Below are 13,766 nucleotides of genomic sequence, written 5' to 3'. Positions count from 1 at the left end.
GCCTGTTTTCTTTCTGTCCCTTTACCGAAATATTGTCCAGTCAAAATTAGAGTGATCTTAGTATCAAACTTCTGAGTGATCATAATAGCTATATTAAAAGTGTAATTATAAAATGATTTTCTACAATGCAATAAAATATCAAAACAGTTTCTAACTATTTTATCCTAGGGAGTTGTTGATGATAATCTCTTTGCACAATTACTAACCATACCACCAAACATTTTAAAGTGACCACCCTAATCCGCTGGACAACTTAGTAATATCTATCTTTAATAGTTAAACTTTATTTATAAAAAAAAACTATTTTCGAAATTCTAAAACAACCATAACCACACAAAAGAAAACAATTGGGTTAACTATACCATATTTATTTTCAGCTACACCCAAATAAATATTTTCTTTACGTAAATTAAATTAACGGATGTTTTTAATTAAATTTACGTAGATTATATAAATTGAATTTTCGTAAGTTATCTAAGTGTAAGAATGTAACTAATAAAATTGAAAAGAGAAATTGAATATATATATATAAAAGAAGCAATATGAGCCATGTATTTCTTCCCCCTCTTATCTCCCTGCCCTTTCCTCCCAACTGTTCATCAGATAGACAGTAGAGAGGGGAAGGGAAGCCAATCATGGTAGGTTCCTCTTCACTACCATCTTTCATTCATATCTCCACCTTCTCTGATAAACTCAGCACCCCCCCTCATAAGAAGTTTCAGTTTGGAATAACAAAAAGATACACACACTTGTCTTGCTCATTATCTTCTCCTTCTCCTTCTTACAATGTTCTTCAAAAATCACTTCCTTTGGCTGCTTCAATTGCAATTCTTCTCTGGTCAACCCCTGGTAGTAATTTATCAATACCCTTTTGCATGTTCTTTCATGTACCATGCAATTCACTTTCTTGTTTAGTGTTGCCTAGCTGAACCTTCTTTTCACCATGATTTTAAATTGCTGTTTAGATGTAAACTTTTATTTGCTGCATAAAACAAGCAAATGCAGTCGATGCGGTCACAATTGCTGCTGCCATACTATTGGAGAAACCTCTAAAACTAAAGTTAGTTAGAAGTAGTTAATAGTAGGTACTGGTTTTGATATCTTTTTTATCATTAATATGAAATATTCTAAACAATTTTCTTTTGTATCAAGCTCTTCTTGTATGCGGTTTCAGACTGTAATTGTGGTTGTAGAACGCAATTTAAAATCTGTGATTTGCACACATGTGCTAACTAATTAAAAGTTTGAGCAATTTTGTTTTTTTACAGCACATGCTGGATTCATGTCAGGAATATCAGGACTAGAGTCTATTCCTGGTCCTCAGCTTCCTCAGATTGACTTCCTCAGCCGCATAAATGGTTTCAACTTTCAAACTCTTAAGTCTTAATGCATGCTTGTAAAGCTTAATGTGATGAAATGAAAAACTAACATATATTAGTTCATCTTTGTTATTTTTATTTCACAGAAGAAAACCAGAAGAAATATGCTGAAAATGATGCAAGATTTAGATCATCTCCCCTGGTGAAGAAACTGCTTGAACAATCTAAGTTGAATAAAGAGAAGTAATTATTTAGTCATTATATCATAAATTGAATCTATGCATTTTTGTTTAGACAAAATCTTAGGGAGCTGCGATTGAAGGCACGGACACAACAGAAAGACATTTCACCGATAGGACACCGAAACATTTGATTATATTTAATTATTTTTATTTTTTCAAGTTACTATTAGTATCGATGTGTCAGTGTTGTGTCTGATGTTTGTATCTATATTAGTGCTTCATAGGTAATAACTTTCCTGTTTTTCTGCATCAGTTATCATAACATTTTGTGTTACTCTTCAGGAATAGCAAAGAAATTGAGAACAAGTACTGTTTACGTGGAGCAGAATGGGGAGTTGGTGATTGTTCAGCAGAGGGAATGTCTCCAGAGGACAGGGAGAAATTCATAGCAATGTTGAAAGAGAAGGTTGGAGAAAAGTAACATGATGCAACTAGAGCATAGAGAGAAGAAAATATTTCTAATATATTATTATGAAAAGGAAAAATTGCACAATTTTGGCATGTAGGGTGCCATAGCACTAATGAAGAAACAATTTTAGCCTCTTGCAAGGTTTCAAAATTTTGTTCTTGAGCCCTTTCATTATACATGGTTATTTTAATGTATGATTGTAAAGAAAAATACTACTTTTAGATGGTTGTACTTTCTTATTTTTAGTATTGAGAAAAATCTAAGTCCTACACTGAATGTTGTGTTCTGATATATAACAAAAATTCGGATTCTAATTTACCATGTTTGAGAAAAGAAAAAAGAAAAACATTTCACTACAAAAGTAGCATATCCAATGAAGCAGAAATGCAATACCTAATGGAAAGGAAAAGAAATGGTTCGAATGAAGCATTTAATTCAATTTATAGTCTATCGGATATGTAAAAACGTAACCGTGAATTCACCGTGAGTTCTTCTACGATGACAAGTGAAATTACAATCAATTTCTATATATTTAAAAGGTTCAAGAAAGATTGAGTTGTGAGTTATACAAATAGTACACCTAACAAGTGTTTCTCAAGGAAAGTTTGCAAGTTGAAGAAGACTCTTTAATTATGGGTTCAAACAAGTTCATGGATCTTGGTTTGAGAAGTTTTGGATTGTGATTGCATCTCTTAGGTCATTTCTAACCTTTTTATGATTCTGTTTTATTTACCATATTTACTTTGCATGCGCTCATATTTATTGCTATCATCGCTGTTAGTGGCTCGACCATCCTTCACGCTCTACTTCGTAGATAAATATGAAAATTGTTTAAATTATATTTTGAAGTTGAGTTTTGGAGGAAGAAAGAGAAATTTTATTTTTTCATTTCTAAAAAAGAAATTATAAACTATTTTTTAGAATCGATTAAAAGAATGGTTTAAGTATTATACAATTATTAACTGTGTAATTCTTCCAAAAATATTAACATCTTAAATATATTTCAACATATAAATTTAGTCCTCCAACTAATACTATTGATAAAGAGATAAAAAGAAATTATATTTTTTAATCATAAATAAATTGAGATATTTTCATAAAAAAAGAGATATTTTTTTAAAGAAATTATAAATATATGTGAAATTTTAAAAGATGTCTTATATTAAGAAAAAAATAAATAAATTTGAAAAATCTTGTATAAATTAGCATTAAGTTAATCATTGTTATTGTTATTTTAAGATTGAAGTAAAACAAACCGGAAAAAGACAAAACTAACATTTCATTTTTCTCTTCTTTTACTTTCTGTTATCAGAAAAAAGTAAAAAATGCATTTGCAAGCTCATCCTCCTCCCGTACCGCGGAACCTGCAATAACAGTACTTTGTATTTTATCTTTCGGCAAATTGTATTTTCTTTTCTTATTGATCCCATTATAGCAAACTTTAAGGACAAATTATAGAAAAAAGAAGTGTTCTTTTCCCACACCCAGATTTCAATTCCAGGTAATTTATTTATGCTTTGTATATCAAATTAAGCTTTTCCCTTTTTTATATTTATATTTATATATATTTATATTTTTCCTATTACATGTAATATTCTTGGATTAGGTTTTCCTTTATAATATAAATAACTCAATATTCGAATTGCGCGCGCGCGTGTGTTTTTTGTTTTTTGTTCATTTGGTTAATGCATTTTCTCCCTTGCTGCAAGAAAATGTTAATTGAAGAAATGTGTTACCCTTGGAGTTTATTTTGGAATCTTATATCTAGTTAATTAAAGAAATGAGTTCTTCTTACTGTTGAGGTTGGTTATGGTTATTTGTTTATTCAATGCATGGATTTTTAATTGTTTGTGTTGTTTGTTTCATTACAGTGATTGTGGAACTTGGAAGGGGTAATTTTGAACCACAATAAAGGGTTTGGTACTGCTGTTGATTGGAGTTCTTGAAATGTATATACCTGTGGCTGCTTCTTCAGCCACGCCTCGAGGTGGATTGCCTAATGACGGTGGGGATTCTGTTGTGACATTAGATCAAGTTCCGCGTTGGATTGATGCCGAGCATTTGTTGGAGAGTGACAATGGAGATTCATCGTTTTCCGGTCCATGTTTCCCTGATCCTTTGGCGTTTAACTCGGGAACTGGGAGTGGTGTAGGTGATTTGGTATCGAGGTTTCCTGTTGATCATGAAATAAATACAAGGATTTACTTGTGGAGGGGGAATCCTTGGAACCTTGAGGTGGATGCTGTGGTTAATTCAACTAATGAGGTTAGTAATATCTGTTACACGGGATCACACTTTTGCTTGTCCACTTAATTTAGTTATGCAGTTTGGTTTAATTTTTCTCGGTTAGATAATTGTATAGTCATGGTTATTATTGTCTTGTCGGTTTCTATCTTTTCTCTTCAATTCATGTAGTGCAAGCAAAACATGACAAACTAGGACTATGCGAAGGAACTCATGCTTTTTTACTTATATGGTTCTACCACTGAAGACAATTGGAAAGTGAACTATTTTGATAATTATGAAGTTTTCCTACTGCTTTGAAGTTATCAATTTTCCTTGGTTGCAGTGATTTAATCCACTTCATTGCTGGTTGCTTTAGTTTGTGACTTGTGAGATAACCCCACCCAATTAGTTGTTACTCAATTAGGACTTGTTTGGTTTTTTAGAAATATTTGATGTTTTGTATTTTTCATGTTCATTTCTGTTTATAGTTGAAGTTACAAAAATATTACCTTGTTTTCACTTTTTTCGTGTTTTGAAAGTTCTGTAGAGGGGACAAAGTGAAAACAAGGTGGTATTTTTGTAATTATAACTAAGAAACCGAAAATGAAAATAAAAACCAAACTAGGTCTTAGTTAGTTGAAAATACTTAGGTTGAGTTAGTTAGAGGATTTGGTTGTGATTTTGTCATTTCAGAAAGAATTGGGGCCCTTGGGCGTTGGAATGTGTTGTCCCTCAAGCTCTGTAATGTTCTATCTTTGTATTTTGGTATTATCCTTGATTCTTTTTCATAAAAATACTAGTTCCTATCAATTGGTATCAGAGCTACGATCTTGGAGATGTGTGCAGTGCATATTGATAGGTTTGTTAGCTATTTAGAGTTTAACAACAAAGAAGAAACACATCCTTGACATTCTTGGAGAATTGAGGAAAAAGGTTGGAAATTTTGGATTTGGATTCCACACATTAAATGCATCACACTTGTTGTTGTCCGTTCTCAAATCAATGGTGAAAATTATTTAATGCTAATTCAATGAAGGTCTAATGTGACCTTGACAAATCTCAAATTGATGGCCGAGATAGATTAATGCGTGCAACATGCTTTTTCTAATGGAGTGGATACGGGTCGAAGTTTCAGACAAGAACTCCAAAAGGAATGTCTTTGGATCGAGAAGGGTGCATGACTCTTGGAAGAAATAAAATAGAATGAAAAAGGAAGGGCTAAACACCAAGAACTAGAGTTGTATCCATGGGGTAGTAATAAAAAAACATAATAGAGAGACGAGTTGTAAGACTGACAACTTTGCCATAGTGGAAGTAGGATTCATGAGCTATTTAGAGTTCAATAAGAATGAAGGAATACATTCTTGGAGAATTGAGAAAAGAGGTAGTGCATATTTTAGAACAGAACACAAGTAGGGTCCCAAGAAAGGGTACATGAACCTTGGGAATAAGAAAATAGAAGAAAAAAGAAGGACTGAAGGCCAAGAACTAGAATTGCAACATTGGAGGAAAAAGGAAGAACATGATAATATGAATATCAGAAACAAGGCTAGAAATGAAGTTTGAGGAAACAGAAATAGTAAGAGAGACGAACGTTGCCACAGTGGAAGTAGGAGTGTAGGACCTGATTGTTGATAGGAGAAAAGAAATGAAGGCAAAATAGAGCATTGAAGCGAGTTTCCAAAGATCATCTTTCGGGTAACAATGGAAAGCTCGAGAAAGAAAGGGAAATCACTGTTGTGGTTGCCCATTGGTGGGAAAAAAAGAGAATTAAATAGAGAACATGGGTTGTTACTCTCTAAGATGCAGAGAGGAAGCACAGTGGGAGCCAAAATTAGTCACCAGAGTCTTGCAGCTGCTGGAGTAGAGACAGACCTCCACACACCAGTTGCCAGATTCTGCATGTTGATCCTTTCTCGCACACATGGAAATGCAATAGCGCATGCTGCTCCTTCTGGCCACAAATGCTTTTGAGTGTCTTCCCTAATTGTCTCTGTCAGATCCACCCCTTGCCTTGTTCACTGAGTCACTCGTGACTCTTTAGCTTCCTTGGACTGCAGTATTCCAATATCTGACCAATAGTAGTTAATAGTGCTCTATATTTTCTATCTTCTCTTACCTTACCTGAAATCCTATAATTTCCACAGATAAGAAACCTACCTGCTAAGATATTACATAAATGATATTTATTTTTTTCTGAGTCATTTATATTGTAGAGGTGCTTGCTTTCTATTTGTTGTTTGAATACAATTAAATTATAGGTCAACAATGATTCTGTTGCTGATAAAAACAATCACAGAATACTGAACCCTTTATGATGGAATACTCGCATAAAGTTATTAAAATAAAATAGCATCACTGAAGCAAGAGCTGTATTTAAAATAAACTTGATAAAGACCAATTTTTCTTTACCCTTAGTCACAGTTCACTTGTTGCAATCCTGTGCCTACTCTTGACCTTGTAAATCGATTTCCAAAGAGGTGTGCTCAATTCTTGACAATTATCTTGAATCTTAGACCATCGTGATTATGTAATATAATGATATTACATTGTAGGTTAGAGCTGGACCTCCAATAAATGTGACGGAGCTAGTAAATCATATATCTTATCTGGTTTTACTTTCTTGTTAACAGGTCTTGGATGAAGCACACAGCAGCCCTGGGTTGCATGCTGCAGCTGGACCTGGTCTTGCCGAAGAATGTGCAACTTTGGTATAGTTCTTATTAATTGCTTCTGCTATAATGTATTGCTATGAGCTCAATGTAGATAACATTTTTGTCAGTAAATTTAGTAACTATTATATATTTTTTGTTAAGTAGTGTTGAAATTTTGGCCACCAATGCTTCAAATCAGTGGTATCTTCACACACATAAATGTATTCAACAATATTTTATCAATATACTACGTGAAATATTTATGTTCTACACTTAGCAATGTGGAACTTGGTACTTAAAACTTTTGAAATATTTTAAAAATATCCGACAAATATTTGGAATTCATGTGTGGAATATAAGTTTGGTTGGGAGATTTGGCTAAATATACTGCAAAGTGGGGAAGCAAATTTTTGTGAAATGACATATAATATGATAAAATAAACGATATCATATATCTTACTCTTTACAGGGTGGGTGTCGAACAGGGATGGCTAAAGTTACCAACGCCTATGACCTTCCTGCAAGGTTTGTATATTGGCCCCTTTTACTATTTTTTCAAAGTAAAAAAGTAATTATCTCTATTTTCCATATCCATCCCAATGCAACTATGCAAATAATGGTTTACTTTTTCGCTCCTGCAAGGATGCATTCATTCTCACGCTTTCTTAGATCTGTTTAGAATCATGATTGTAATTGTAATGGCATGAGATTTGTATGTTATGGCATGTTCAGTTGTGGATGCATGTTTTCTCTTTTCCTATGTTTTGGTATGTGAGATCAGTTATCCTATGCCGTGCTCCACCAATTATGTTAATGTATGTATATTTCTTCCTTAGTTGCATGCAGCTTTCATGGCTAGAAGTTAGATTCCTAGAATATGATATTCTATGCCTTGATAAATTCTGGCAGGAAAGTTATCCATACAGTTGGTCCAAAGTATGCCATGAAGTACCACACTGCTGCAGAGAATGCTTTAAGTCATTGCTACCGTGCTTGCCTTGAACTTCTAATTGAAAATGGGCTTCGAAGGTTTTCAAATGTTGTCACTCTTTTTTTTTAAATAGTCAGGGAATTTCCCATGTTACCTCAAGTATCTAAAACTTGCTGTTTTTTTTTTTTTGAAAATATTGATGCAGTATTGCTATGGGCTGTATTTATACAGATGCGAAGAATTATCCCCGTGAACCAGCTGCACATGTAGCTATAAGTGAGTTTTCACCCCCTCATTTTTTCAGTTTCTATATTGATTCTGACCTGATACTGATAAATTAAGTAGCTTATTCAATGTTGAATGTTTCTAGCATGTAAGTGTATGATTTTACGGATTTGTCTAATGTGCACAAATGAATTAAGTGTTGCATGGTGCACAAGTGTTTTTTACCAATAGATTTTGAAGTTCCACCGTATGTAATGGTACACCTACCACACCAAGTACACTCTCTATTCTTCCCTTTCCACATCCGTATGAAATGGTAGGACTTAAAAGTCTACTGGTAGAAAATACTTGTGCACCATGCAACACTTAACTCACTTGTGCACAGTAGCATTAGCCTGATTTTACATGTTGATCAGAAAATACACCTTCCTTTCACATTTTCTTATGCCTTTTTTTTTCAGGAACTGTGCGGCGGTTTCTTGAGAAGCAGAATGACAATGTAACAGCTGTTGTCTTTTGCACTACCAACACAGCTGATACTGAGATGTATAAAAGGTGTTTCTCTATGGTTGATACATGCAATGTTTCAAATTGCTGATATTTACACAAATAGTATATTCTGTTCATATGAATATTATGTAATTTAGGTAGATTTGATATTGTGGTTATTATATAATTAATGTTGTGATTGTGCATCGATTCTTTCAGAGTCTATATGATAGAGTCTCCGTGATGTAGATTAAATCAAAACACATGGTTTTTAAGATATGCCTTTCTATTTTTCTCTCATAGGAACTTTCTCTAAAATTATGCCAGTTTGTTTTATTTGCTTTTCAATGTGGACACCGAATTACTTATTCATGTTTTCCTTTTACATTATTTCCATGCAGGTTACTTCCTCTTTACTTTCCACGGGATAAACATGAGGAGGAGTTGGCTATGTCAAAGCTTCCTGCAGATGTTGGGGATGAGAACGGTGAGACTACGATAGATGAGCGTAAAATCAGAATAAAGCCTTTGCCTAAAAATAAAATTCCAAAACCTCATAAAGAGCCAGTTGATCTTCCTGTTAGTGATGTTGGCTTGATTCGCAGGTCAGAAAATTTTCAGCAAGAGATTTTTACATATTTTATATTTCAATCTAGATTGCTCAGTGTGTTCCACAATGAACAAATACTTGAATGGGCTGTACCAATCTGTCTGTGCACAAACAAATAGTGGATTTCACGGTATCTGCTAATATATTCTAGATTAAAACCCTATTTGTCTGACATATGCTTTTTATTTCTCACTTTAGTCTTGACATGTCTTTTGTCTCACTTTAGTCCTTGACATTTATGATGGCACTTTATTTAATCATCAATCAATACAATAGCAGTCGTCAAAAAAGTTACTCTTAAAACTGATGTGACCCCTATTTTTTTCTTTGCATGAAAGTTTGACTGTATATGTTGTAAAGAATATTGTTGAGAGTCCCACATTCCGATGAGCTATAAGTGGGAGACACCCTCACAATTTTGTAGGGTTGAGTTAGGCCCAACCCAAAATTTAAGAAATACATCGAGAGGCACTTGTTTCATTCTTTGCTCGCCATTTGAAATGCAGGATGAGTTTTTTTTTTTAAATGGCAAGAAATGAGAATGACATTTCATGTTAGATGGTTGTTAAACTCTTGAGTTAACTCTTCAACTCTTACAAGTTTACAATCCTAGGATTCAAAAGCAAATTAATTCACACGTAAACTCTCTTTTTGGTAAATTCATTCGAGCTCAAGAAAACTCATGATAAATCGTTACACTCTCTATTTTACTTGCTGAGTTTACGAGTTTATAATAATTCTACATTGATTTGACCTTAAAATATAAAATTTTGACCTATATTGTTTGGTATTTGGTTTAAATATTTATGTGTTGCAATATATATTGGCCTTGAATTATATCTTATTATTTACAAAATAAAGTATGTGTTTGACTGAAATTTTTATGGCAATTATGTCAGATTAGCTCTTGTTGTGTGGGGAAACTATGCCTTGATATGCGTTTCGTTGTTTCTCTGCAATTTCATTTTTTTTATTAACCATTTCTTTTTGATCTTATAAGTAAACCTATTTAAAAGTTCCTTTATCAAGGTACCTCTTTTTTACTTATTATTTAAACCTTCCATAATTTTAGCCTTGGAAATTTTATGATAAGTATTTATCTATTTTAAAATATTTATACTTTATTATGGAGTTGAAATGTTGAATTATTGTCATTTACTTGTTTTAATAGTAATATACAATCTATATTGTATACATGGCATGTATAGTTTTTTTTTTTTAAATATTAGGTAAACTCTAAGAGTTTACCAAGATTCATGAGTTTGAAAACCTTGTATAATGTATTAGTCCTGTCATCTTCGACCAAACTGTCACATTTGCAGGGAATGATACCACATTATCTTTAACAGATACATGATTCGAGTATTTTTTGTTTATTAAATAACGAGGAGATAGAGGGGCTAAATTAAAGTGAGATTGTAAATGCCTGGGACTAAAGAGAACAAAAATAAGAAATGTTACTTGTGGAGTTTTCCTGATTAATGTTGCTTTTATAGGACTTCATCATATTTAGATTCATTTCTGGATCCCGCCTTCATGTCTTTGATTAAAGACCCTGATGAAAGACGTCTAGAGCAGTGGGAGAAAACTGTTCAAGCGCAACGAGGCTGGAATTTTGCTAATATGCTTGGATTTGGTGACCTAGGTGGACCTCCATTGACTGCGGCTGAAGAATATTCTCTGCATTCTAGATATCTTTCTAAAGCAAAATCCTTAAATCTATCTGAAATTGCAGAGATGAAGATTGTGTAAGGATCCATCTATTTCATTGCCTGTGTTTTGTATACTTTGATTACCTTCAGTTCGAAAGTTACTTGAGATATTTGCATACTTGATTGTTTGGGTTCATGGAATTGAGAGGAAAGTTATGTTACTAACCAGTCTACATGTGGCACGTGCATATATTTTATGTATGGTATTTATCATTAGTCATAAGGGAAATCGTCTCCTAAGTTAGAGCTAATCAGAACTAATCACCTATGATTTAGTAATAGCTAGTAGTCTAGTACTACTGATCATAAATGTGATTGATTCTATCACAATTAGTGTAATGCAAGTTTGAGTTTGGAAATTTTCTTCCATTTGGACAGTATGAGATAAATTGACATTTGAATTGTACATTCTTCAATTCTTTTTGGGCTTCTTAACCAAATTTGTAGACATTTGTAAGGCAGTCCTGTAATGATGACAGTGATGTTCTTTCACATTAAGAGAAAATAAAATATATTAATCATTGATAAAACAAATAATGAAGTTTTATGCTCTTTTAAGTTTTGATATTCTTTTGTTTCTTAACCAATCGATATGAAGGTTTCATATTCTTTTGTTCAGATTAATATTTACATCTATTTTCAGAGCTACATGTGTTTTTTCAGTTACCGTGGAGGGGTGGATAGTGAGGGTCGTCCCATCATGGTTGTTGTGGGGGCTCACTTTTTGCTCAGATGTCTTGATCTTGAGCGATTTGTGCTGTACGTGGTGAAGGTGATTTTATATTTGTACCCTTCAGCTTGACATATTTTACCGTTGACAAGCATTAGTTTGGCTACATAGTTTTCATCTTCTGGATGTTGGGAATGCTTATTTCTCTTAAAACTCATTTATGATCATTAAGTTTTAATCCATTTTTTCCCCTTACCCTGTTAAGTTTTCAAATTTGTTGAAAATTGTCTTGGTGTTAAATTTCAGGAGTTTGAGCCAATAATACAGAAGCCTTATACTATTGTATACTTTCATTCTGCTGCATCTCTGCAAGTGTAAGTGTTTTATTTTTAGTATGATTTTGTAGAGATCATCTTTCACCTTTCTCAACCCTATATCTGTATGCATAGGCAACCAGATCTTGGTTGGATGAAAAGATTACAACAAATACTTGGACGGAAACACCAACAAAACCTACATGTAAGCAATATTTATGTTTTTCTAATGTATTACTGTTAGACCTTTGCAGTCTTTGATCTTACCTCAAGTGTGATATGTGCAGGCAATATATATCCTTCACCCAACTATTGGACTAAAAGTTGCAGTATTAGGTCTACAGTTGCTTGTCGATAATGTGGTACGTTAAGGAAAATAAAATTCTTTTAATGGACTTATCCCTTTTTGAGAACATCCTAATTGTGTTATTGCGATTGGTGTTTGACTTTTAGGTTTGGAAGAAAGTGGTATATGTCGATAGACTTCTGCAACTCTTCAGATACGTACCGCGTGAGCAGTTGACCATCCCAGATTTTGTGTTTCAGTTGAGTCTTGTTTTCATGTGCTGTCTTGGTTTGTTCTTCATAATGTTATTCCATAAAATGTTTCATTTGATTTCTGAAAGTATTTTGCTATGTAGCACCGGCACTTCATATTGAAGACGTGTCTGTTGTTCGACATCAATACATTTTATTACATTTAATCATTTTTATTTTCTCAAATTATTATCCGTGCGTACATATTAGTGTTGTGTCCAGTGTTTGTGTCGGTGGTTCATAGGTATTTGGGCTTCAGACAGTTGTAGCACTTTTTATTATGGATGTTCCTATTTCTTGTTAATGTAGTTCAGTTTATAGGTTATAATTTGTTTTGTACTATTATTTTGTAGGCATGACTTAGAAGTGAATGGGGGAAAAGGTCTTATTGTGGATCCCAGAACAAAATATGTTTATCACAGACCTTGAGTGTGTCATCCACAGTTCTATGATCAGTTGATAAAGAACACCACTTGTCGCAGTTTCTTCATTATTCTCACAATCTCACTGGTAGGAGAAAAAGGGTCTATGTGCCTGTGTATGTAAGAATTCAGTTTTCTACTTTTTATTTTTTATTTCAATTGTTGATAAGTTTCTCTGTAAGTAATATAATATTACATTTTTTTTTTCTGTGTAATCTCTCTGTAGTGAGTTCTGAATAAAATTTAATGTGATTTTGATCTGTTGAACCTGGCGTTGTTATCTTTGTGCATGTATCTTGTACATTAAGGTAGGAGATTTGATTAATTTAAGGTTTTGAAAATTTATGCTTCTAAATATTGTTGTTCTAAGGCTGCTTTGAATTTTGATTGCTTGGTTATCATTTAGCTTAAACATTTCGTCGTTGTTGTGTGCTATTTTTTTATATACATATATTTGGCTCACACCATAAACTTGAACAACTTGCAACCAATTAAGCACAATGTTTATGACCCAAAAATTAAGACAATGCTACCTTATGAATGAGACTCGAAATTATGCATAATTACAATACTTGTAATCAATAGGAGGCATTATTCCTCTATAATCTGATATTGTAACACGAGTCTATATAGCATGGTAGTCAAAATCCCAATTGAGCACGTAGGAACCCACGATTTTACGATCGAGCATCTCTTTCCCGTATTTGTTGACGAGCAGAAACCCAAGACATAGGAGAAGGTGGAATCGGTCGTGGAATTGGTGACACGGAGATCTTGCAAGATTCTGTGTGGTTCAGCATCATATGGATTTACTACTGTTTTAAAGTTTAGTTGTTTTTTACTGTTCTGGTGACTGTTCTGGAGGTTTTTATTTGTTTAGGTGTGGTTTGCTCATGTTCTGAGTGTTTTAGTTGTTTTATGAATCTCATGATCTCAAATTTGAGTTTCTTTAAGTATTTTGGGTGTCATTTGAAGTTTTTTTTTTTACTAAATTATGTTGTTTTAC

At 33.2% G+C, this 13,766-nt stretch overlaps 2 protein-coding genes across 3 annotated transcripts; both read left to right on the top strand.

Moving 5' to 3' along the window:
* The first annotated feature begins 544 nt into the window (after positions 1-544).
* LOC101496271 (uncharacterized) lies at positions 545-2,246 on the top strand. The gene is made up of 4 exons (XM_004490085.4): positions 545-849; positions 1,269-1,358; positions 1,466-1,562; positions 1,844-2,246. Exons 1-4 carry the CDS (start codon positions 636-638, stop codon positions 1,980-1,982), a joined length of 540 nt encoding a protein of 179 aa, XP_004490142.1. The 5' UTR covers positions 545-635; the 3' UTR covers positions 1,983-2,246.
* A 988-nt stretch (positions 2,247-3,234) lies between these two features.
* On the top strand, positions 3,235-13,027 carry LOC101496600 (uncharacterized). 2 transcript variants are annotated; one of them, XR_001143343.3, is made up of 15 exons: positions 3,235-3,471; positions 3,842-4,235; positions 6,830-6,907; positions 7,320-7,375; positions 7,760-7,879; positions 7,987-8,057; positions 8,468-8,561; positions 8,897-9,100; positions 10,602-10,853; positions 11,481-11,589; positions 11,794-11,861; positions 11,945-12,006; positions 12,089-12,163; positions 12,255-12,346; positions 12,692-12,740. XR_001143343.3 is itself a non-coding variant. In XM_004490087.4 (15 exons), exons 2-15 carry the CDS (start codon positions 3,918-3,920, stop codon positions 12,765-12,767), a joined length of 1,683 nt encoding a protein of 560 aa, XP_004490144.1. In that variant the 5' UTR covers positions 3,239-3,471; positions 3,842-3,917; the 3' UTR covers positions 12,768-13,027. The 2 variants fall into 2 exon arrangements, 1 of the variants encoding a protein (XP_004490144.1); XM_004490087.4 differs by having other exon boundaries at positions 3,239-3,471; positions 11,937-12,006; positions 12,692-13,027.
* Positions 13,028-13,766: the final 739 nt, after the last annotated feature.

This window comes from Cicer arietinum, chromosome 2 (assembly GCF_000331145.2).
Source record: "Cicer arietinum cultivar CDC Frontier isolate Library 1 chromosome 2, Cicar.CDCFrontier_v2.0, whole genome shotgun sequence".
Classification (NCBI taxonomy): Eukaryota; Viridiplantae; Streptophyta; class Magnoliopsida; order Fabales; family Fabaceae; genus Cicer; species Cicer arietinum.
Note: the sequence above shows the minus strand (reverse complement) of the source record. Positions and strands in the feature narration are given on the sequence as shown.